Source organism: Dromiciops gliroides, chromosome 2 (genome assembly GCF_019393635.1).
Source record: "Dromiciops gliroides isolate mDroGli1 chromosome 2, mDroGli1.pri, whole genome shotgun sequence".
NCBI lineage: Eukaryota > Metazoa > Chordata > Mammalia > Microbiotheria > Microbiotheriidae > Dromiciops > Dromiciops gliroides.
This window is the reverse complement of record NC_057862.1, coordinates 658,742,178-658,763,004: the sequence shown is the minus strand read 5'-3', so window position 1 is coordinate 658,763,004 and position 20,827 is coordinate 658,742,178. Positions and strand designations below refer to the sequence as shown.

The 20,827-nt window shown below is 45.3% G+C and overlaps 1 protein-coding gene across 8 annotated transcripts in view; it reads right to left on the bottom strand.

Moving 5' to 3' along the window:
- Positions 1-5,989: 5,989 nt before the first annotated feature.
- CSNK2A2 (casein kinase 2 alpha 2) overlaps positions 5,990-20,827 on the bottom strand; it is a 38,662-nt gene continuing 23,824 nt past the window's right edge. For 5 of the 8 annotated variants that reach the window (XM_043983236.1, XM_043983232.1, XM_043983239.1 and 2 more), the window contains 7 exons: positions 18,300-18,383; positions 17,243-17,353; positions 16,948-17,049; positions 15,150-15,250; positions 14,322-14,470; positions 12,541-12,634; positions 5,990-6,450 (listed from right to left, as the gene is read on the bottom strand). In XM_043983236.1, the coding sequence (XP_043839171.1) occupies positions 12,558-12,634; positions 14,322-14,470; positions 15,150-15,250; positions 16,948-17,049; positions 17,243-17,353; positions 18,300-18,383 (624 nt within the window). In that variant the 3' untranslated portion in view covers positions 5,990-6,450; positions 12,541-12,557. The other 3 variants (XM_043983235.1, XM_043983233.1, XM_043983234.1) reach the window with 3 other exon arrangements.

Sequence of the window (20,827 nt, the reverse complement as noted above, 5' to 3'; positions counted from 1 at the left end):
GCACATTGATTGGTGTCTTCTTCCCTGACCCCTCCCCAATAGAGCATAAACTCCTTCAGAGCAAAGGTCAGTCATTCATTTCTGTGTCCTCTCCAGGGTCTTGCCCAGTCCATATTAGGTGCCTGGTGTTCACTGATTCTAACTGAAATCATGGAACTAAATACAACTTGGCATCGTGGAAGATGCAGCAGGTTCACATCCTGCCTCAGTCACTCTTTAGCTCTGGAAATGGAGGCATCCACTTCCTTGTTCTGAACTTTGGTTTCCTCATCTGTGAAATGGGAGAGTAACATTTGCCCTGCTTACCTCACTTGGGTAGCAGTGGGAAGAGCAGGAGAAGCAGAGATTCTCATTACCACTGCCATCAAAGGGACCCTAAGTTACAATTTGCCTTCAATTTCACAGAAAAATGCAGAAAATCCTATAGCACTTTGAGTTCCATTTTTCATCAACAATGAATCCAAAGAGGATTGCTTTACTCAAGCCAATCCACCTACTCCCACAACTTATTTTCTATAGGAACTGAGTCTTGCTGATAGAATTTCATCTTCCACTGATCTTATAAAAAAAATTCCTTCAGAGCACATTTTGGGGGGGGGTGCGGAGCAATGAGGGTCAAGTGACTTGCCCAGGGTCATACAGCTAGTGTCAAGTGTCTGAGGCTGGATTTGAACTCAGGTCCTCCTGAATCCAGGGCTGGTACTTTATCCACTGCACCACCTAGTTGACCCCCAGAGCACATTTTATTTAAAGAATCCCAAAGGATTGTTTTGTTTTGTTTTGTTTTTCCTCCAAACACCATCAGGTGCACATTTTACCCTCCTCTTTGTAGAATGAGAGATAGCTCAGTGGTTGTAGCAGATGATGTTGAACCTGGAGGCAGGAAGACCCAATTTCAAATCCTGCTTCTGACACTAGTGTGACTCTGGATAAAACTCATTTAAATCTTTGCCCTCCTCAGTTTCTTTATCTGTAAAATAGAGATAGTGTTAGCACTTACCTCCCGGGGTTTTTGTGAGAATCCAGTGAGATAACAGATTCAACGAGTTTTGGAAATCTTAAAGCTCTGTATAAATGTGAGCTATTGTTATAGGGGAATACTGAGAAGTAGAGTGATGGCAAAGGTAGGGACTGACTCCTTCCTCACATGGGCTGTCCCTAATGGAAAAGTTTCAAGGGAATGAAGTCGGAGCTGGATGATACCTGGGTCATTTAATTAGTGGTGTTAAATGATTGTGGTCCATCACTGATGCTGGTCCTGTATCAGCAGGGAATTCTGGGTGGCTAAGGATCTAGGAAGAGGTGCTTTTAAACCCTGCATTCTGAAATTGATGCTGCATTTAAATATTCCAACACATCTCACACCAGCAGCTAGAGCACTCAGGAAACCTGAGTTTCAAACACCCAGACACTGACTGGCTGTGTGACCCTGGGTAGGTCATTTAACCTGCCTGCCTCAGTTCCCCCTATGTAGAATGGGGATAACAATGGCATCTATCTCCCAGGGTTGTTAGGAGGATTAGATGGAATATTTGTAAAGTGCTTTGCAAACCTTCGAGTTCTTTTTAATGCTAGTTATCATTGTAGCCAACAGAGTGCTAGACTTGGGAGTTAATAAGACCAGGCTTTGATTACCCCCTCCCCTCCCTTTGGACAATCACTAGCTGCATGACTCTAGGGAAATTGCTTAATCTATTTTCAGTCTCTTCATCTGTAAAATGGAAATGATGCAAATAGCATCTAATTCCCTGAATTGTTGTGAGGACAAAAGAGATAGCATATACCAAGAGCTTTGCAAATCTTAAAGCTTTTAAGTTTTGCTATTATTGCTGTGGTAATACTCTATAAACCACCGCTCACCCAAGAACTTCTCATGGTTGGCTGAGTTATCACCTTATTCATCCTCACCGACCCCTTAGATACTGGTGGCAAATATCCCAAGTCTGTGCTTTTTTTTTTTTTAAGTGAGGTAATTGGGGTTAAGTGACTTGCCCAGGGTCACACAGCTAGTAAGTGTTAAGTATCTGAGGTCGGATTTGAACTCAGGTACTCCTGACTCCAAGGCTGGTGCTCTATCCACTGCGCCATCTAGCTGCCCCTAAGTCTGTGCTTTTTTATTCACCTTTCTCCCTTTTCATCTCTTGAATTCTATCAAACTTTCTTTTTGCTTGGGGCAATGAGGGTTAAGTGACTTGCCCAGGGTCACAGAGCTAGTAAGTGTCAAGTGTATGAGGCTGGATTTGAACTCAGGTCCTCCTGAATCCAGGGCTGGTGCACTGTGCCACCTAGCTGCCCCTACTCCCACTTTAAAAAAAAAAATTTGGTGGGTGAGGCAATTGGGGTTAAGTGACTTGCCTAGGATCGCACAGCTAGCAAGTATCTAACTTTTTTTTTTGCGCGGGGCAATTGGGGTGACTTGCTCAGGGTCACACAGCTAGTAAGTGTCAAGTGTCTGAGGTCCTCCTGAATCCCAGGGCCACTGCTCTTTCCACTGTGCCCCCTCTTATCGAACTTTTTTTTTTGGGGGGGTGAGGCAATTGGGGTTAAGTGACTTGCCCAGGGTGACACAGCTAGTAAGTGTCAAGTGTCTCAAGTCAGATTTGAACTCAGGTCCTCCTGACTCCAGGGCCAGTGCTCTATCCACTGCACTACCCAGCTGCCCTCTTATCGGACTTTTAAAGCCCCATTCAAATGTCAACATCCTCCCAAAAGCTTCCTTGGATTATCCCAGTGGGTAATGACCTTCTCCCACCTCCGGAGAACACTTTGTTTTTGTGTTTCTGTATCATAGTTATCTGTGTTTGAGCCCCAAGGTGCTGAGTTCCATGACTGCAAAGATTAAGTGTTTCTCAGCTTTGTCTTCCCTTGGGCCCAGCACAAAGCTCTGTATAGAGCAGGGACTTAATAAAATGTTTATTGGATTGATTAAAGAATTTAAAAGTAGTTGCAAACTCCATCGATAAGTAGGTTACTGAACTGAAACCAGAGGGGAATGGTGGCATTCCTTTCTCCATCATGAGCATGCACCTTTCTTTTTTCTTTCTTTTTTTTTTTTTTTTTTTTGCGGGGCAATGGGGGTTAAGTGACTTGCCCAAGGTCACACAGCTAGTAAGTATCAAGTGTCTGAGGTCGGATTTGAACTCAGGTCCTCCTGAATCCAGGGCTGGTGCTTTATCCACTGCACCACCTAGCTGCCCCCACATGCACCTTTCTTTAAGAGGAGGAGGAAGAGGTGCCTCTTGTGTTCTGCGTTTTTGCTTGTGGCTGTTTGAGCTCGGCCCTGGAGAGCTTGTGATGGGCAGCAGTACCTGAAGGAACCTACTGAGTTATCGGCTACCTGAAAAAAATCTACCAAAGCGTCTTATTCTCAAGCCAAAAGGCCCAGAATGGCAACTGCTCCCTCCGATACTTGTTCCAACCACCTGCAACCTCCCCATTTGGTAGTTGCCTATGCATAAATGTGGTCATGAGACACACTTCATGCAGAGCCTTCCAGGAGATGGAACCTGAGAGTTAAAGTTCAGTAAAACCCCAGAGGGCCCCTACGACCTCCAGAACCAAATAGGAACTACTGGGTTTGGCTTTGAACCATGGCCCTTCCTTCCCAATCTTCTCACACCTCATTCCCCTTCTCACACTGGGATCTAAAGACACTGGCCTATGCGGCACGCTGGGCACTGGTGTCCCCCATGACTAGAACCCTTTCCTCTCCTGATCTGTCTTCTGGTTTCCCTCAATTCTTGGATAAAGCCCTATCTTCTGCAACAGGTTTTTCCCAAGCCACCTTAAGGCCAGTGCCTCCCCCTGTGGATTATCTCCAGTTTATCCTGTGTATATCTTATTTGTACACAGCAGTCTGTTATCTTCCCTCACTCAACTGGGAGCTGAAAGCAGGGAATAGATTTTTTTTTTTTGGCCATTCTTTGTGTCTCCTGGGCTTAGCACACTATCTGGCACATAGTAGGTGCTTGATAAATGCTGAAAAGTTGATTTAAAATGGCAAAGATGGTCCTAACTGAAAAGGGATCCCAGGGCCACAGGATGTTAGAACCAGTGGACCCTTTCTCAGAATAATGTTTATAAAAAACTAAATGAAACACTAAATGTCAGCTGGAGGGGAGTGAAAGTAAAGATGCCCCCCCCCCCCAATCAAAGTTCATGGACCTACTAAAATCTATCTGTGAACCAAGGGGTCTTAGAACCCCTGATCTAGACCAACCCCTTCATTTGACAGGTGCACAAACTGTGAAGGATTCCTGACCTGAATTAAAAGGATAGAGTCTGTGTTAAAGATCCACATGATGCCTTAAAATGAAAAAAAAAAAAAAGACAACCCATAAGCTGCACACACCATCTATAACAGGATTCTTTGGATCGATACATATATCCACACACAGGCCAACATACGGATAATAAATACATGTTTTATATATACACGCACATACAAAGAACCACATCTGTAAGGTTTTGAAGGTATGAAATGTGACGGTACAGGGAGGTACTTGTTATAAAGAGGTATTATAATGCATTTTCAAAGTCAGGAAATGGAAAAAAAAATAGTGAGCAGAACCTTGAATCAGAGGTAGACTTACAACAGGGAGCTTGAATATAGGGGATATGAGAAGAAAACGAAGCAAGAGAGGGAGCTGGCAAATGCAAAATTCAGTTGTACAGAATCTTACTGGGTCTTAAAATGAGTTTTAAGTATCTACTTTTTATATTTACTTTAATACCCCAGGTTTGAGCTCATTGGCTGAAAATGGAGCCTCAAGCTCCAATACTTCTGAGAAGTCACAGATAAGATACGAACCTATCCCTCTTGGCAGAGAACTCCCCACCTCCTACTCCTTCAGAATAAAGGGGGGGGGCATACCCACCTGTTTACAGTTATGTCATTTCAAGATAAGCACTTTTTGAAAAAAAGGAAGAATAATGCCACGGGGACTGACTAGGAATGGAGACCTAGGTTACATCATAACTGATCTGTTCCAATTAAATGCCCAGGACTTTTTTTCCCCCTTTTCCTACTGCTCCTTACAGCTAGAAGGAAAGACAGAATTCAGAAAAACCTAAGATCAGTTCATACTTTCATATACTTTCTTCTCTATTGGTCCTGTCTTGGGAGGGTGAGGGGCAGGAGAGAGGCCTTTCTGTAAATTCCTTGACTATAGTTTTACTCAAGGAAAAAAAAAAGCCTATTTAAAAATAGACAGTTTCCCAATTTTGACCCCCTTCCCCAAGTGGGACAGTCACTTAGTCTTTCTGATAATTCGTTTTATAATCCTAATTCACTGAGGTCTTCAAGCTTCAGACTGTGGTCAGAGGTAGGCAGCCCCACAGATCTGAGACTCGCACCCACCCACCCACTCAGAATGAAAAACTCATTCTCTCTAAAGCTTCTAACCCTTATGGCAAAACTCTGTCTCAGAAGTATTAGGGGTGAGGAGGGGAAGGAATAGGGAAGTTGGAAGGAGTGGAATGGAGGGGAAAGGAAGATGGGAAGAGAAGGGAAAAGCTAAATAATCTTCCTGAGTTCACTGTTAAAGAGCAAAGCAAGCTTTATTCACTGGCTAAAATAATAGCCAGTGAGACAACCTGCTAAGGAAAGAAAAGATTCTCCCCTGTGATGAGACAGGCTGCTCTTATTCATCAAGGCCTGTGAAGGTAACACGGGGAAGTTTAGGGAACCAAGTGTTTCACTGAACGCTCCTGCTCCCCATTCTCCTCGGTTAGCCCGATCCCAGGTGTGAGCTCCCCCAACACCTCTAACATCTGGCACCTTTCTGCACTCTATACAAAACTGCTCCGTCACCTTCTTTGCCTAGGTCTGTCCTTGTTCCACCCTGGCCAAGAACATGCCACGGCCTCATCAGCCAGAGCCACCATTTCAACACAACCATTTCCGGAATTCTCACCTGCCCCTCTGGGATCTCGGCTTACAGCTCCTTCCATACTGAAAACTCTTCATACATTTCTTTTAAAACTTTTATTCAATAATATATATATTTTTAATTATAATATATAACTGTCCATCATGCCATATATTTCCCCCCATTTCCCCACTGTGGAGGTTGTGGCCAGCTAGTTAATACAGTTTGCTGGGGAAGGGGGGGAACCACGGGGCCAAAGGTATCAATGGGTTGAGGTGGGGATGTAGGAAGTGGGGGAGCAACATTAACCAACAACCACTTTGCATACCCTTCACATTCTCCATGCTTTCTGGGTCAGAAGGAAGTCAACAGGAAGTCAAAGGCGTATGAACCTTTTACATTCACAAGTAAGGTTTGTTTTATAAACTGTTGGTTGCCATTCAGCTGGTGTGGTTCCTGCTCTCGTAACCTGTCACCGTGACGTGTCTGTCCGCTGCATGTGGTCTCTGTACACACGTTTTAAGACATTTGATTTGGTTCTTGTTCTGCTTATGGAAAAGTGGGAAAAACAGCATCAGACCTGGGGAGAGAGATAGGAGGAGGGAAGAGATGAGGTTAATGAGGCTCGTCCTACTTCCAGGGCGTGCCTCCACTATCATCTGGGCTGGTTGGCTGATGAAACACCAACTTTATATTCATTTACCAGCTCCAGGTGCGGGTGAAAAACCAAACTGGTCATTTTCTTGGATGATGTAGGATTACTCCAGGGTTTCTTCTAGTCCCCTCTCCCCATTTCTTCTCAATAGCAAGCTTTGTTTCAGTCCTGCCATCAGTGAAACGCCATTCAGCGATTTGGTGCCGTACTATGGAGACCTCTCAAAAGGTTCTGAAGGCTATTTGGGGACCAGGGGTGGGGGTTCTACAGCCCTTCTGCCATCATAGGAAGCCTGGCAATTACATCAGCAGCCAAATTCTGGAGCCTCTCCCTCTAAGACAAGGGCCAAGTCTCTTTAGCTGTGATAATGAGTCTGACTATGGATGCTTCCCATTCTATTTTTTGTGTGTGGGGGGGGGGGGGAAGAGAAAGGAATTTGCTTTCAAAGTCCAAGAAGTAAAAGAGGTATGAGATTCCTCTTCTCCCCTGCTCTATACTCATATGGTAAAGTTTTAGAGACGGCAACATGCCAAAAAGGAAATCTTGAAAGCTGTCTATACAATTGGACCAGAAGAGATGACCAACCATCAAAGTTGTCTGGGGAGTCAGTGTATACGGTAAATTCATTTTTATGAAAATTCCATTTTTAGGATAAAAATATGTTTGGTCTCTACTCAGATAATGGTGAATCTACAAAAGCCTAGGTATGAAATCCGAGGAGAAATCATTAAGCCTCACTAATACTCCAGTATGTGGGAGGAATAACCCACAATAGATCTTTGCCTTGGGAACTTCTCCTTGGATGGAGTGAGGGTGTGCAGCAAAGAGGATAGAGAAGAAACCCAAGGAAGCTGAATTTCCATGATTCCCAATTTTGAAAGGGAAAATCTTTTGAGAATTATGCATATGGTTCAACTTAAAAATGAAAAGCAAAAATTTACGGCCAACCGGAATCCTGTAAGAGCAGCATTTTAGACTAGCTATGTCACTCAAAGAGTGAGCAACAAGACTAAGAGACACAACTTGAAAAGGCTGGCACACCCAAGTCCTTCTTCCAAGCGATGCTGTCTATAGCAAAAGGGCAATTCCCAACAGGACACACCTCCAACTCCTTCAAATCATGGGAATCAAATGCAAACTCGACGTACACAATCTTAGAGTAAGACTCAAGAAATGGGAAATGCAAGAGTTAAGGTTCTCATAGCAACCAGCAGCCAAGTCTCCCCACATCAAATATTGGGTTGGTAAAATTTTTATTTATGAAAACAGGCTTAATTGAACATGGCATTTTTCTCCCTTCTCCTCTAAGGGCAGAAGTAGCAGCAGCACACAGAGCATACAGTGATATTTGACCATTGGAGCTTAAGGAGTCATTTGTCTCAGCTAGTTCATAGCTTGGTTGTGATTTCTTGGTCAGCAGGAGATGGTCAGCATCCTAGTTCTCGATGGCTTATCCCAGCTTTCCAGGTGGGCTTCGCAATTTGTCCCCAAAGTCTTAAGCAACATTTTCAGCTGAGACAGCCAGCAGGAAAAAACTGCCCATGCGTTGACACTGTCAAAGACGATTTAAAATCCCTCCTCAGTTCGCTGAGGGGTCAAGGGTCAGTTTTAGAAAACTGTGCCTCCCCGAGTGCATGCATCACTTATGTATGAGCTCCTACTGAGCTGTTTCCACTTGCCAGGGTATGGAGGATTTCATTCCTTTAACAAATCCACGTAATTATTCATATTAGTCGAGGCACTATACAGGGTGAGCTTTCCTCACTCCTACTTCCTGCTTTTTCATCCAGCTCTTTCTCCCACACCACAGATTATTTTTTTGTTCCGTTTCTAATAATTTCCCAAACTCAAGAGTTGGAACCTTTCTGTCACTCTTGAGATTAGGCAGTTGGGTTTTTAATGGTGAGGGGGGTTTGTTTTAAACAGCCCCATGCCTTTTGAAGTTATTAGGCATGATTATGGGCAGAAAGAGTTACATGCTCACAGAAGGTATCTATCACAGGTTTCTGCTCCTAAATACAGGTTTCATCAGACCTGGCAATGTCAAATTAATGGGGATCATCTGGGTTTTAAATCTCCATCCCCTTGCACCCCAATGGATGACCATGGCATGGCCCTCGTGGTTTGACACTAGCAGCCCAGGTTTCTATCCACTCATCAGACACCTGTTAGGGAGGCCTGCCAAGTCTGTTGGACAGGGTCAGTACTGTGCTAGACTCTACTGGTTCACCCGTTTGATTTCTAAAGGGATGACGCTCTACCTGAGGCTCACACTCTCAGAAAGCTCATCCTGGCATCCTTCTCCTCCCCTCAGAGCCTGTTTCTTCACTTGCTTGGTCTGTAGTACACAAATGAATTCTTTTAATTCACACATCCCCCAAACCTTTGCCTCAGGTGCCCATGTTTCCTTAGCTCCTCTCCAAACACAGCCTTTCAGGATGGTCCAGGTCCGATGACCGGGTTATCTCATCTGATCCTCACAACAACCTTGTGAGGTAGGTACCATTGCCTCCACTTTACAGATAAAAGAGAGAGGATTGTCCAGGGTGTCACACAGCTAGAAAGTACCAGAGGTAGGGTTCTCCAATTCAGATCTTCCCATTTCCTAGGCAATGTTCAGCAGTAAAGTCACTTGAACAATTATAACCTTACTTAAGACCCTCCCTCTCCCTGGGCCTCAGGGTCCTCCTGTGAAAGCAGGGGTTGGTTAGATGGCTACAGAGCTGGGGCTTGCCCTGGGCCTTGAGGATCTGTGGCCCAGATTACCTTGGTTAGGACACTCAGTTGAAGGCCCACGTATTTCTGAAATCATCAGCAGGTAAGAACAAAGAAGGTTTGGACTTTCTTTACAAACTGGGTTTCTTATTCTCTCCCACTCCACTGACCCACAATTGGGGCAGGAACAAGGGTGAGGACGGGTCCAACCATATTATGTCAAATTCCAGGACAGGCGTGTGGGCAGCATGCCCTCCTGTGACTGAAGCCAATGTAGACCAGAAAAGAAATACCACAAGTACTTAAGTCTTACTGTGAGTTAGCAGCTCCAGAAACACTCCAACAAAAATACTGCTTTAAAGTCATGCTTACTCATTGCTAACAAACCAACACATATATTAAATCCCACCCAGCTGGGCTTAGGAACAGGGTAGTGCCTGGGATACCAGTGAGCCACTAGCTTGACAGCAACACTGCTCCGCTCTCTCCATGCTCCTCTGCCTCTCTTTAGGAAATGGAGAGACCCCATTACCGAAGGCACTTGGCTTCTGTTGCTATTTATTGGATAGAATTTCAAAGTAAAATGACTGGGAGGTGATCTGGTCCAAGAATTCCATCCGACTAAGGCTATTCTGCAGATCACCAGTTTTTCCTAAGATGAGGCAATCAGTTACAATATAGAAAGTAATGCCCTTTAGGGCACCCATAATGAGCCAGAATAAAATCATCTTGGCCCACGAGATGTAGGAATCTAACAGCTATGGAGAGTCAGCCACTCCAGACAAGAACTCACAATTGTTTGGGGGCAGAGGTCTGTAAGTATCCAGACTATAGTGACTGTGCTGCAGAACAGCCAAATAGTAAAGAAAGAAGCCCAAAGGTGCAGCAGAGGGGCCTGCTAGGAAAGGGCTCCAACAAAAAGGTAAAGGTGGGTGTGCAGTAATTGTGTTCTTCCTAATGAGGATCTAGTGCCGCATCAAAGCTGAGGTGAAAAAGGCCACGGACAGGCCAGTGAGGTGGGATCGCAGATGCTCGGGAATGGGTCAAGCCAAGGGAAGCACAGGGAGAGCAATCTGCAACTTTTCTTCTGAATGGGCTTCTGTGGCTCTGGGGAGAAAACAAGGAAAGGAAGGAAATGTGCTGCTACTCCTGCTTCAGGACTGGTCATGGGACACCCCCCCACCCCAATCCTAAGCGCAGGCTCCCATAGATGATGCTTTTTCCGGGGAAAGGGGAGGAGCAGAAAGGGAAAGAAATAACGACCCATTTCCCTTAGAGCAGCCTTTACTTGCTCCAGAACTGCCCCCTCGGACAGGCCCCCAAGCAGGGCACTGACAACGGTTCTGTGGTCTGACACTTGGAGGTACGTATTACGCCTGTAACTCAGGTTCCATCTTTTTAACCTTTATTTTCAGGTGGAGTCAGGCAGATAGGTCAATATGCAGGACAGGAAAGGTAAGCCTGAGAGTGGTGGCATGAGAACCTTATCGTTTTGCATTTCCTGGCTCTGGAATTTGTTTCCTCATCTGTAAATTCAACTTGACACAACTGGAGTTTGTGTTTAGGGTTGGTTATTTGTTTTTTTTGCATTTTAAATTCCCACAGACCAGAAGACAAAATAGAGTTTACATTTATAGATAGGACCTGCTACCAATACCAATATGACTTTATTGGAATATGGAATGTAAACAGATGTTTCAAACAAACAATCTAACCTTATATAAAAAAGTATGGCGTTATTAAATAGTTAATAAGGAAATCCTAAAGGGGGGTAGACACTTCTAGTTCTAGCCTAAATGTGTCAAGTCTCCACAGCTGCTGGAACAGTTTTTAAGCAGAGACCTATGAGAGGCAGCTGGGATGGACAGGCCCAACCCATGTTAAACAGTGCTGGTGACGAGTTTCCAGGGCATGCCCACAAAATGAATCACAGCCCTGTATTTCAAAAATCTAGCTTACTCTGCTAACACATATGGATTAGCATCCTGGATTCAAATCTGTTCACACTTGCTCCAATGGTCCCAACTCCCTTCCTTAACTGAAGTCCTGTATGTTCCCATCCCCGCCCCCCACCCCAATCCCTTCCTCAGTGACCTAGGTTATTTCAGGGCCTTTCCAATACTACTCCAGATTCTTGACACATGAATGACATTTTTCTCATTCAAGTAGAATACTGTAGGTTTATGCATCTAATACATAAGAACTTGAAAGAATACATTCCTTTAACTCCTGTCAGAAGTAGCTTCTTTCACAGGGGGAAAGGAGGAAAAGGGGAACATTCCCAATCCATACTTTGCCCAACGTCTTTTCTGAATGAACTAGGGTGGCATACTCTTCTCTTTCCTTTTATAAACCAGAGAGCGGCCACTAGTTTTAACCCAACTTCTCCAGTTAAGAGGCACTGACTTTTTTTTCCTCAATAGTACTGGCTGTAAACAATAAAGCCTATGTTTCAGTATTAAAATGTGTGTACATGGAGAGTCTGGGGTAAGGAAACCCTGTAAGATTCTCCTACCACTGACACAGAAAACGGCCAAGCCAGGAAAAAAATAACCAAAAACCAAAAACCAAAAACCAAACCCAACCCACGGTCTTACAAGCATATAGACCATAGCCAGCTGCAGCAAGCTTTGGGGTATACACACACATTAACTTTTTGATGAGAATGACTGCCCTGGGCAGTGACATCAAGAGAATGAGAGTGATGTCAGATGCCACCCAAGAGGATTGTTTTGCAGCAATGATTTCAGTTCATTCGCATATTCTTGGAGACTTAAAGGAAAACTGCAGTGATGAGGGACAGTCCCTGGAGAGCTCATGCCATTAAGAAAATGGGTAAAACATGAATTTGTAAAAGAGCTTAAAAAAAGGAAAGAAATTCGGTCACATTTAATATCTCCTTTGTGTCAGTGGCGGCTGACACTTTGCTAAAACCTGAGCCAGGATCTCGCCAGAGGAAACCAGGACCACGATGGAATAGATAGGAAACTAGACATTCAGAGTTTGTTGGCTGGGCTGGTCAGGTGAACAGTGGTTTCCTGTAAAATGAAAATAACAACTCTGACCTTCTCTCCCATTCATTCCAAAGGAAAGAGGCCTTTCTCTAGCTCTGAAAGTGTGCCAGACTATTGGCTATTCCCCGTTTACTGGGAATTCTCTCTTTTTTTGGACAGACTAAAAAATTCTAAACTCTTCTTTGTGTTTAGAAGGAACGGTCAGAATTTCTCATATCACACTGTGGTTTTCCTTCAAGATTTTTTTGGTTGGATGTTTTATTGGTTATCATCAATCTTGAATTACCCGTCGTTTTCCAGGCTTCATCGTGCTGCTGTGAGGCCACTGGAGAGCACAGAATTTTCTGAGCTTGGCTGGGACTGCTCCTTCACCACAGGGTCTACAAAACAGTAATATTAATGTCAGCCGGCAGATAAAGGTGAGGTAGGTGGACAGGTCTACTTTCCCATTTCAAATACTAAAAGATGCAAAAAGATGGAAAAAGTGAGGGTTGGGAAAGCAAGAAGGAATGAATGGGGTAGTGAAGAAGAAAAATTCACAAAAATAGGTCAGTAAAAATTACTCCTACAATCAATTTTAAAATTTTAATTTTATTTTCAGGTATATATTATTCTCTTTCTACTACCTCCCCATCCTCTAATCTCCTGACGTGTAGTTAAGCAAAACAAATTCCTGCACTGGCCACGTACAAGAGAGGAGAGGAGAAAACATGTCTCAGTCTGCATTCTGAGTCCTTCAGCTCTGTATCAGGAGGCCCATTTCACCATAAGACCTCTGGAATTGTGGTTGGTCACTGTACTGATCAGAGTTTGAGTATTTCAAAGGATTTTGTCTTTACGATGTTGTTACTGTAAATTATTTTCTGATTCTGTTCACTCACAAGTCTCCTCTAGTTTCTCTGAAACCCTCCACCCATCCCATTTCTTATAGCACCACAGTACTCTATCACATTCATATGTTCTAATTTGTTCAGCCATTCCTGCAATTGACTTTTTTTTGTGTGTGTGGGGGGGGCAATGGGGATTAAGTGACTTGCCCAGGGTCATACAGCTAATAAGTGTCAAGTGTCTGAGGCCAGATTTGAACTCAGTTCCTCTGGAATCCAGGGCCGGTGCTTTATCCACTGTGCCACCTAGCTGCCCTTCCCACCCCCACCCCCAATTGACTTTTGATCTGATGCTAATATTTCCCAGAACTATTGGGGGACCTCTGAATATCAAGTACTGGCCAAAGGCTGGAGGGAACCTGGGTCCCCCTCTAAGGCTGAGATCTCATGTTACCAGCAAATACTACTAGCTGACCTAAAGATATGACTTTAGTCCCCTTTGATCTTCACAGAAGTCCCGGGGGCAGGTTGCACAGGTTTGATCCCCATTTTGCCAGCCCAGGTCCTGCCCCCACTACACAGGGCTTTGCCTCATGTCAGACAAAGGCTAAGCAGAAGACTTCAAACTCCAAGTGGCCAGCGGCTTCAATCCCAGTGGACAGAGTGGCCTTGGGCAGTTAACTTCCCTGTGCCCGGAGCTTTTTGCCTACAATCACTGAAAGGATAATGAAGATTGTTTAGCACGCCCTGACGCTCAAGTTAACTACAAAAGTCCTCAACAATGAAGCCTCCACCTAAACGCACATAGGTGAATATTAAAGGCATAATAAGTTAGGCCAGGAAGAATTTTATTTGCTTTCCTTTCTGTTAACACTTTCCATTTCCTTTTTTAATAAAAGGCACTATCTTTTTCTCTTTTATGTGAATATTTGGATATTTTTTTTTTGGATAAGCCCTGATTCCATCTCTGTGGCCAACATTTTAACTGCTTTCCATAGCTTTTAAGTCAACAGCACACAGGCCCCTAATTCTAGCCAAACAATGTTATCCAGTTCTGTGACTAGCCCCATTTCTTCAAGGGGAAATGGGCACCTAACAGGCCTCCTTAGTGTGAGACAGATGGCACTGGTTGGTGATGGCTCCCAAGGACAGTCTAACCAAAGCTTTTACAAGTCATCATTCAAGCCTCGAGCAAGCTTGCACATGTGCTCATGCACCCTCCCTCTTTCTCCCAACTTACAGAAATAAGGGTGTTCCATGGCCTCTTTGGCGGTCAGCCTTTGTTGATGGTCGTAGCGCAGAAGCTTGTCCAGAAGGTCCAGGGCCTCAGGACTGACGAGATGCCTATTCTCACTATGGATGAAGTTTTCCCAGCGTTTTCGTGAGTGTCTGAAGGGTGAACAAAGCCTCAGTGTCTGAACCTAAACAACTCTCAAAGACGACTGACTGGGGCGACAACTACATTAAAATAATAGCCTCTTTCAGCCATTAAACCTTCCAAGTTTGATTTAGTGCTTTTTTTCTATACTTAACAATTCCCAATTCTTCAGTTTTGTGACAGCGATACAGTAGATGTCAATCCACCCGGAGTTTTACTTCCCTAAGGAGCACTGTGCAACGTTTAGCCCCTAAACCGTAACGATGTATCAATGTATCGGCCTGCTACACAAAGGGGTGGTGGTGACCTTATACTCTCTCACATTCGGCAAAGCTTTCTTTATGGAAAGAGCCTGTTTTTCTCACTTTTGTTTTTTCTATGTTTGCTCTTTGTTCAACTCTACAGGGTTTATTCCAGATCATTAAAGTTGACTAATCATGGTTTCTGTATGAATCTGCTTTTGAATTAACAAAGGCATTCATATTCGGGGGGGGGGGGGGGGACGGGGGACGGGGGACGGACAGTTCTGATTCTAAATTTCCAGACAGAAGTAAGCAATAGCTGCATGTTTTTACAACAGAAACTAAGCTTCTTAAAGAAGCCATTTCAAAGATGTACTTTCATCACCTCTGCCAGATACCTCTGAAATAAGATAAACCAGAAAGCCCTCCCACTCACTCTTTTACTTACTGCCCCAGGATATCGTTGAAGTGTGGGTCCAGGTCTATGTGGTACTTCTTCAGATATCCATATAACTCGTCGGTACCAAGTACTTTGGCAATTCGGACAAGCTGAAATACAACACAGATTAACACCACCACCATGCAAGCCAACTCCCTGACAACTTTCGAGGGAGCTGTTATCAGACGGATCAGATCGCCACAATGATCGATATGTCTCTTGCAAACCACGTCATTATCACTGACCACATTGACGATGAATGTGGCATCCAAGCTTCCCAGCGTGCACTAAGTACCCAGAGGGCCTGCACTAGACTGGGGCCGGGGGTGTCAGAGGAGAGAAAGGGCCGTATTTGGGAGATGTTGCACAGGAGAAGAACAGCTGGATTGTGGGGGGTGGGGGAGAGTACAGAAGCCCAGGATGACTCCAGGGTTGGGGGCCTGGGGGACTGGGAGGACAGTGGTGCCCTCTGCAGGAAAAGGAAAGGGGGGAGGGGGGTAAAGATAATGAGTTCTGTTTTGGAAATACTGAGTGTGAGATGTCTGAAAGGCAGCTGAAGATGTGAGACTGGAGGTCAGGAGACACTGGGGCAAGAGAGGCAGATTTGAGAATCATCAGCATAGAAATGGTCATTAAATCCATGGGAGCTGAAGAGACCCCCGAGGGAAACTTGCAGAGAAGGAAGAGAAGAGGGCCCAGGACAGAGCCCTGAGGGACACCTATGATGAGAGGGCACGATCTGAATGAGGATCAAGCAAAGGAGACCGAGAAGAGGCAGTCAGGGTAGGAGAGGAATCAGGAGAAAGTCTTGTCCTGAAAACCTAGGGAGAAGAGAGGGCGATCAACAGCGTCCAAGGTGGCAGAGAGATCAAGGAGAATGAGGACATGGAAAAGGCCACTGGATTTGGTGACCCAGAGATCAAGGGTCACTTTGGAGAGCTGTTCTGGTGGAAGGATGAGGTCAGACGCCAGGCTGTAAGGGCTTAAGAAGAGAGTCTGGAGAGAGGAAGGGGACCATTGTAGACTGAATAACTGTGAGTAACTGTCACTGAAACGAGACTGGAAAAGTATGCTGGAGGCTGATTGTGAAGGGCCTTCCTCCTAAGGTCAGGTGGTACTTCACACCTTCTTTGGCAGGGAGCCTCTGCAAACATTAAAGGGATCCCTACGTGTCAGTTCAGGGAAATGACCCATTATCAATGATGGCACAAACGCCATGCCACACACTTGCATGGTGAGTCACAGCTCTCAGAGCTCCACAGCAGAAGTGCCCACCCCGCCCCCTAGGCTTCCAAGCAGTATGGAGTCAGGGGCCAGGCCTGTAGTCTCCACCAGACCCCCTGTCCTAATTCAGGGAGCAGGGGCAGCAGAGATGCCTTTTTGGCCTTTCCAGTGGGCACAAGCAACATGGGTCAGTGGCAGTGGACGGAGCACTGGGCTCTCTACCACTAAGCCCCAGATATCCCCCGACTCTGAACCTCTGAGATGGGACAGGCAGCCCAGGAGAAATCTGAGACTTCTCAAAGAGCCCTGTTCTTCTCGAGTTCTGTGACCAAGGACAAGGCAGGCAATGTCTTGGAGACACAAGGTCCCCCTCTGTGGACCTGATACCCGGCTGGGCCCTCTGCTCCAGGGGGGCTGGCCTACACTGAGCAAGGTTTGCTGATCGGTTCTGCCTGTGACACCCACTAGCTGAGGACCATGAGCAAGTCCCTCAGTCTCCCTAAGGACCCAGGCATATGCTCCCTGGCATAGCTGGCTTCTCTGAGGACAGACCACAAGGGCCAGCCTGATGACACCTCCTCACCTGGTCATAGTTGTCTTGGCCGTGGAAGAAGGGCTCCTTTCGGAAGATCATGCTGGCCAGCATACAGCCTAAGCTCCACATGTCGAGACTGTAGTCGTACATCTGAGGAGACCAGGAAGGCCAGTGAGCAAGGCTGGCAGGAGCCTGCTCCCCAGCCCAGCTCTGCCCCTCTTCACTGGGATGGCCCCTGGAAACTCTCCGTGAGAAAAGACTGAAGAAGCAAAGGCTATGAACGAGCCCTGCCCAAGGACCCCAGACCAACCCCTAGGCCCGAAGAACCCTCCTACAGTTTTACCTGGTAGTCCACAAGGAGCTCAGGCCCTTTGAAGTACCTGGAGGCCACACGCACATTATACTCCTGAGCAGGATGGTAGAATTCTGCCAGACCCCAGTCTATGAGGCGGAGCTACAAATGGGACAAAAACAGAAAGGCATCAAGAATGTCTTTAGAGTTCTGCCCTATGGGCAGGCCATGGCCCAACATACTGGAACAAGCCATATTTTCTAACCATCTTAAATGCCTTTGTAGTGCTCTACTTAAAAGGCTGCTCATTTTTGTTAGTCAGAGGGGCCAGTGCAAAGAAAGATCTTAGGAGCAGCTATCTGCTGGTTCCGCCCCCCCCCCCCCCCCGGGGCAACGGGGGTTAAGTGACTTGTCCAGGGTCACACAGCCAGTAAGTATCAAGTGTCTGAGGCCGCATTTGAACTCAGGTACTTCTGAAACCAGGGCTGGTGCTTTATCCACTGCACCACCTAGCTGCCCCTTGCTGGGTTCTTTTAAAATCAGACTAGCTTTGGGGGCCGCTAGGTGGCGCGGTGGATAAAGCACCGGCCCTGGATTCAGGAAGACCTGAGTTCAAATATGGCTTCAGACACTTGACACTAAGCTGTGTGACCCTGGACAAGTCACTTAACCCCACTGCCCTGCAAAAAAAAAAACCCCAAAACAAACAAAAAAAATCACACTAGCTTTTTGTCTGAGATTGTCCAGTCTAAAACGAGACAAACAACCCACTTCCTGTTGCCATCAGCCATCCTACAGATTGCTAAGACAATGACCACAGTTTAGAAAAGTCTAACAAGTAGTCTGGCTTGGACTGAAGGTCTAAAAAAAATGGGACAGAACCCACCAAACATCTTCTCTTAGGGACCCAACACAAGACCATGACTAATGACCAATGACAGGCTGAAGTGAAGAACTTAAATCTGAGGTGAAGGCTGCACTCTCCTTGGCTTTGAAGGAGTGACTTCAAAACAATTTGGAAACCAGCATTTAGGGATAAGGGAAGAACGAGAACATGCCATGCAAGCACCACCGTGTTTCAGTCTGCTTTCAAGCACAAATGCATTACCTTTTTCTGTTGGTGATCTATCATAACATTGTGAGGTTTGACATCTCTGTGCATGATTCCCATGCTATGACAGTAATCCAGGGCCTAGGCAACAGAGAACACAGATAGAGGAGAAATAATGAATGGACCAGAGCCTTCACCCTCTTTACCTCTCCTTGGGGCACCCTGACCTAAATAAACAGAAGAGTGCTATAACATACAAATTATGATCAGTTGAGAACAAAGATGTCCTCTCATGTAAGATGAAGTAGAGAATATTAACTTACACATATCAGAAGCTACACTCTTGTTAGCTGAGAGCAGCTTGAGGGACAAGTGGGAGAGGAAAAGCACCTCTGACCCCATGGAGACATGGAGGGACAGGTGACGGCATACTCGGACTGTGCCAACAAGCCTGGTCAGAAGTGAGCGCTCCTTCCCCCACCCCGGCTTGACACAATCAAGTGAGTCCCAAGTTTTGCTCTCCTGAGGCAATTAGCTGTAACACACAACATCACATGGCATCGATGCTGACTTTCTATCCCCTTGCCGGCCTGTTAGTTCTCTGAGAGCAGAGGCTAAGTTTTAAATTTTGTCTTCCTCAGAGCACAATATTCTGAAAAGAGACACTCAATACTCCCTAGCGCTTTAAACTTCACCCCCTGGTAAGAATCCTGTCTTCCCACGGCAGCTTTAGAACAGGAAAGAGACAGGCTATTTAGTCCAACCTCTCATTTTACAGTTGAAGAAACCAGGAACTAAGTTCAGTGACTCGCCCAAGGTCCTGAAGGCATTGAGCAGTCAAGTCCTCCTCTTTAGTCCCAAAGGACAATTTAAAATGCCAGACTGTCAGAAGCTGAGCAAAGTGATCAGGAAAGAAACTACAGCAGCTTGGCTTCCCCTATTTCTACTGCGATCCCTTTTGGAATAGCAATGCTCATCTCTGTCCCAAATAACCTCCCGTCTATTTTTCTACTTAGTTCCCCACGCACTGTTTTAAAGCAAGAATCCATTTGTTTAGCTGAGTTACACTTTACAAACAGTGGATTCGTCCCCAATTACAGTTCAAGTTGCCAGCCACGTGTGCCGGCCATGAGAAGGTGGTGAAATTGGAGTTAAAGCACCGTTCTTAGCTTTGCCCTTGTGTTCCATACAGGCTTCCAGCCCAGCATTCTGAGAATTGTGACTGTCTTTCTATGAAAAGCCCTGGGCTCAGCGGGAGAGTGGGGAGGGGACGGAGCTCACCACTAGGATTTACTGCCACAGTGGAGCTGCTGAAGGGACAGAAGGGGTGCTTCACCACAGGTAAAATTCATTTTGGGGGCTGCACTGCGTATCATAAATCCCTTTGGACAGATTTGTTTCACAATAGAGAAGTCTAACTTTAGTGAGATTCTAATGTTCTACTGAAAATATCTTATGAAATCAAGGCTCCTATAGAAAGGATTCTGGATTTGAATCAGGAGCTCATACCTGAAATGTGCAAACAACTCTCAACGAAATACTGAGCAAATCAGGCAGGTAGGTGGCACAGTGGATAAAGCCCCGGCCCTGGATTCAGGAGGACCTGAGTTCAAACCCAGCCTCAGATGCTTGACACTTACTAGCTGTGTGACCCTGGCCTAGTCACTTAACCCTCATTGCCCCACAAAAAAAGAAACACTGAGCAAACCACTGTTTCAGTTTTTCCCATCTGCAAAACAGCGTCAGCATTTCTTATTCCCACTCACTACCCCATGACTTTCCTCACTGATATGCTATATAGACTGGCATTTTTCTCACTGACTCACTATACAGTGTTTATTACTTCTGTTAACATGGTTTGGTTTTGTTATTAGCCAGCCTTTGCAAAAAAATAAGGGACAAGTAGGGCTGGAACTTACGAATTGTTTTGTAAAGGGAACAAATGAATAAATACACACAGGTAATTATTCTGCCTTTTCATAGTTTGATTCCCTTTGGAATTAGTACTTAATGCCTTTAAATAACTTCAGTACAGTCATCTTTCCCAGTTACTGACCACTACACATGCAAACTTGGGTCTGTTGTGCTATGTAACTCACAGGCACGAAAGAATATTCAAGGAGATGCCCCCCAAAAGGTCTGGTATGTGAAAAAAACCTTAAGGAAAGAAGGGAGTCTTCATGATCATTGCTTTGGGTCTGTCCACCAATTTAGGGAAGTCCCAAGTAAATGCCTACAATTAAACATTACACTCATTTCAGAGCTAAAGCTCCTTCTAATCCTTTTCCTTACAGGAAGTGCAACATTCAACTCTGGGATTTTGTTTTGGAAACTGCTGACACAATATCAACACTATTTTGTTCTGATGGTTTTCTTCCAGAGGGACACTAACCCTCTGACCCCTAAGTATTTTACTCTACAGCCTTTCTAGACTTCTCTGAGAGTGACTGTTTGGTGCTAAAGGAACCATTTAAGTCCTCTGTAAACTACAGAAATACGGCAAAGGGCTACAAAGCCTGCGGCTCTCAAGTGCCCAGTGTGTTTCTGACTACACCTCGGGATCAAGCCAGCTGTGAGTTAGGGCA